We start from the raw sequence: 3370 nt of genomic DNA, 5'->3' as shown, positions 1-3370 counted from the left end.
CATCCCATGCCCTCGAAAGGTCGATATAGTTGCTGAACAGCTTAATCCTATAATATATGTGGTTATACACACCATGTAACATGTCAATTCAACAATCCCTAAAAATTTATCATTACTTAGAATTGAAACAGCAGCACAATGACTACAAATTGTGCATTGGGGTCTTCACTATGGGCGGCTGGTGGGCGGCGGTGGGCGGCGAAATATATCTGCCCCAAATTCACGGCTCTTCAGCCAGGCTCTGGAAGCAGCGCGGGTTTTTTCTGGCAAGTGGCCGGGAGGTCGTATGGCTGCGCATGCGCGATGTTATGAACGGAAGCTGCGAGCGCCGAACGCCGAACATTACGGACACGGTTCTCGCAACGCAAAGATGTGAGAAGGAAAAAGAAATATTAATTCGTATGTCTTCATTTGTACATGTTCCCATCCACACTTATCCTCCCATAGCCCTCCGCCCCTCGGCCGCCTCTCTCACACCTTCAAGTTTCGCGGCTTCGAGTTCTTCTCCAGCACCGTGGCCTCGGAGTCGATCCTGCTGTCAAGGGCCACGCCACCCCGGTCGCCGTCGAAGTACGCGCCGAACACGCGGCTCTCCGAGTCGAGGTCTTGCCCCCTGCCCCCACCGGCCCGGGCGGCGGCGCGGCGGAAGTAGACGCGCTTCGCCCACTTCCACGCCTCGCACCCCGCGAAGAAGAGGCCCGCGCCGACGAAGACGACGCCCCACTCCCACGTGATGCCCGTGTGCCGGAAGACGCGGGTGGAGAGCCCCGGGACGTACAGCAGCGGGAAGATCGTCGCGAAGCCGAGCAGGACGGCCCAGAGGAGGAGTTTGTTGCGGCGGACATCCGCGAGCCACTGCGTCAGGGCCGAGCCCGGGCCGGCGCGGGGCTGCATGCGGAAGAAGGAGCGGCGCATGTGGAGCATCTCCCACGCGAGGAAGAGCGTGAACCACGTGAGGGACGCGAAGCACGTCGCGCGCGCGCGGAAGACGGTGTCGCACGCGGGCGAGTACGCGCCGTTGCAGTTCTGCCCGAGGTCGCCGTCGCCCCAGCGGAACAGCACGAGCAGGAACGCCGCGAGGCAGAGCGCCGCGGTCCAGAGGCCGTACACGAGCATGTCGAGCAGCAGCTCCCACGTGAAGATGCCCGCTTTCATCTGGGAAGCGTTAGGGAAAGAAAATTAAAAAGGGAAACAGCTCACATCCTGAGGCGGGCGGTCCATGATATCCGCCGCGGCGGCCTCGAAGCCGAGGGCCATGTCGGGGAGGCCGGAGGTGACCATGACGATCCACATGACCTCGACGGGCGCGAGCGGGAACACGCTCCGGCCGCTGCCGTCCTTGAACACGAGGCCCACCAGCAGCGTGCACGCCTGCGCGACGTTGCACGCGAGCACGTGCAACACGAACTTCTGGATGTTGTCGAACATGCGGCGGCCCTCCTCGACGGCGTTCAGGATCGACGCAAAGTTGTCGTCCGTGAGCACGAGGTCCGCCGCCTCCTTCGCGACGTCCGCGCCCGCCTGGCCCATCGCGATGCCCACGTCCGCCTGCTTTAGGGCCGGCGAGTCGTTCACGCCGTCGCCCGTCATCGCGACGAACCGCCCCCGCCGGTGCAGCGCGGCGATCATGCGGACTTTGGTGTGCGGGGCACAGCGCGCCACGACGAGCGGGAGGTCTTGTAGCGTGTCGAGCTCGCCGTCGGACAGCCGGTCAAACTCCGCCGCGGTCATCACCATCGTCCGCGCCACGTCCGCCGCGATCTCGCCCATCCGGCTGGGGAGGATGCCGACCTGTTTTGCGCGTCAGAAGAGGAAAAAGGAGGGACTGATACTCACCTCGATGGCGATCGCCCGGGCGGTCTCGGGGTGGTCCCCCGTGAGCATGTGCACGCTGACGCCCGCGCGGTGGAACTTGCGCACGCTCGGCGCCGACTCGGGCCGCGGCGGGTCGTACAGCCCGACGAGCCCGTGGAAGACGAGGCCGCGCTCCAGGTCCGTCCGGTCGGGCGCGGCGTGGCCGTCGACGGGCCCGATGTCGGCCCGGCCGGCGAGCGCGAGCACGCGCAGGCCCAGGCGGGCGAGCGCCTCGACGTTCGCGAGGATGTCGGCGCGTTGCGCGTCCGTGAGGGGCACGTGCCCAGCCTCGTCGCGGATGGCGGTGCAGCTGGGCAGGACGCGCTCCGTCGCGCCCTTGGTGAAGAGATGCGTCTTTCCGTGCTGCGTGTCCTCGAAGACGACGGACATCTTCTTGACGTCCGAGTCGAACGGGAACTCGGCGAGCTGCCGCCAGCGGTCCTGCAGCGCGAGGCGGTTCCGGCCGAAGCGGGTCGCGAAGACCTGGAGCGCGACCTCCGTCGGGTCGCCGCGCGCGTGCCACTCGAGCGGGGAGCCCGTCTGGTGCACGGTGGCCAGGTTCGCGAGGGCGGCGATGTTCAGAAAGTCGCCGAGGAGCGGGCTGTCCCGGGCGTGGTTTTCGAGGGCGGACAGGACCTCCCCCTCGGAGTCCTCCGCGCGGAAGTCGATCTCGCGCGGCTGCTCGGGCCGCCTCCCGACGTCGCCGACGGTCGGATCAAAGGGCGCGGCCGTGCCCGCGACGCTGAGGGTGCCGAACCCGGGCAGCCACGCCTTGCGCACGACCATGTTGCCCTGCGTGAGCGTGCCGGTCTTGTCGGAGCAGATGTTGGTCACGCCGCCGAGCGCCTCGAGCGACTTGAGCTGGCGCACGATGACGTGGCGCTGCACCATGCGCTTCGCGCCCGCGGCCATCGTGATGGTCAGCACGACGACGAGCGACGCGGGGAGCATCGCGAGCCCCGTCGCCACGGCGTAGATCACGACCTCCTGCGACGCGTCAAAGTCGTTCGCGCCGAGCACGATCAGCGCGCACACGACCGCCGCGGCGAACAGCACGAGCGCGAGTTGGGCCAGCTTGCGCTGCAGCGGGGTGCCGCCGCTGACGCCCAGGAACCGGAGCACCGCGTCGTGGGCCGTGAGCAGCCACGCCTGCACGTGCCGGCCCGGGTGCGCCGTGCCGTCAAAGTCGTTCGCGCCGAGCACGATCAGCGCGCTGCAGCGGGCATTTGTGTGACTTCATATTAGTTAATAAAATGTGCTGAGTTAATAAAATGTGACATCAGACAACGTGACTGCGGAGTTTCCGCGCAGTCCGAGCGCGCGAAATTGTGGACAGGGTGTTTCACGCCTGTGCGGGATTTGGACTTGGGGTGGGCTGAGGGGTGGTCCTGCCTTATATATGGAAGAGTAGCTTGGCTTCAATGACCCTGCTCTTCCTGTTGTGGGTTCTGGGGGGAGACAGTGAAAGTGGATCAGTCTGGTCTGTGCTTCATTAAATTGGCGGAGATAGGATGTG

General features: G+C 65.5%; 1 protein-coding gene across 1 annotated transcript; it reads right to left on the bottom strand.

The window, feature by feature from the left end:
- Positions 1 to 471: 471 nt before the first annotated feature.
- On the bottom strand, positions 472 to 2805 carry MIND_00929900 (Calcium-transporting ATPase 3; the record flags this gene model as incomplete). Its single annotated transcript, XM_037365925.1, has 3 exons — positions 472 to 1155; positions 1201 to 1791; positions 1837 to 2805. 3 exons carry the CDS (start codon positions 2803 to 2805, stop codon positions 472 to 474), a joined length of 2244 nt encoding a protein of 747 aa, XP_037217337.1.
- Positions 2806 to 3370: the final 565 nt, after the last annotated feature.

This window comes from Mycena indigotica (assembly GCF_014461135.1).
Source record: "Mycena indigotica strain 171206Taipei chromosome Unknown Mind.scaff0008, whole genome shotgun sequence".
NCBI lineage: Eukaryota > Fungi > Basidiomycota > Agaricomycetes > Agaricales > Mycenaceae > Mycena > Mycena indigotica.
The sequence above is the reverse complement of the archived record's forward strand: the minus strand, read 5'-3'. Positions and strand labels throughout refer to the sequence as shown.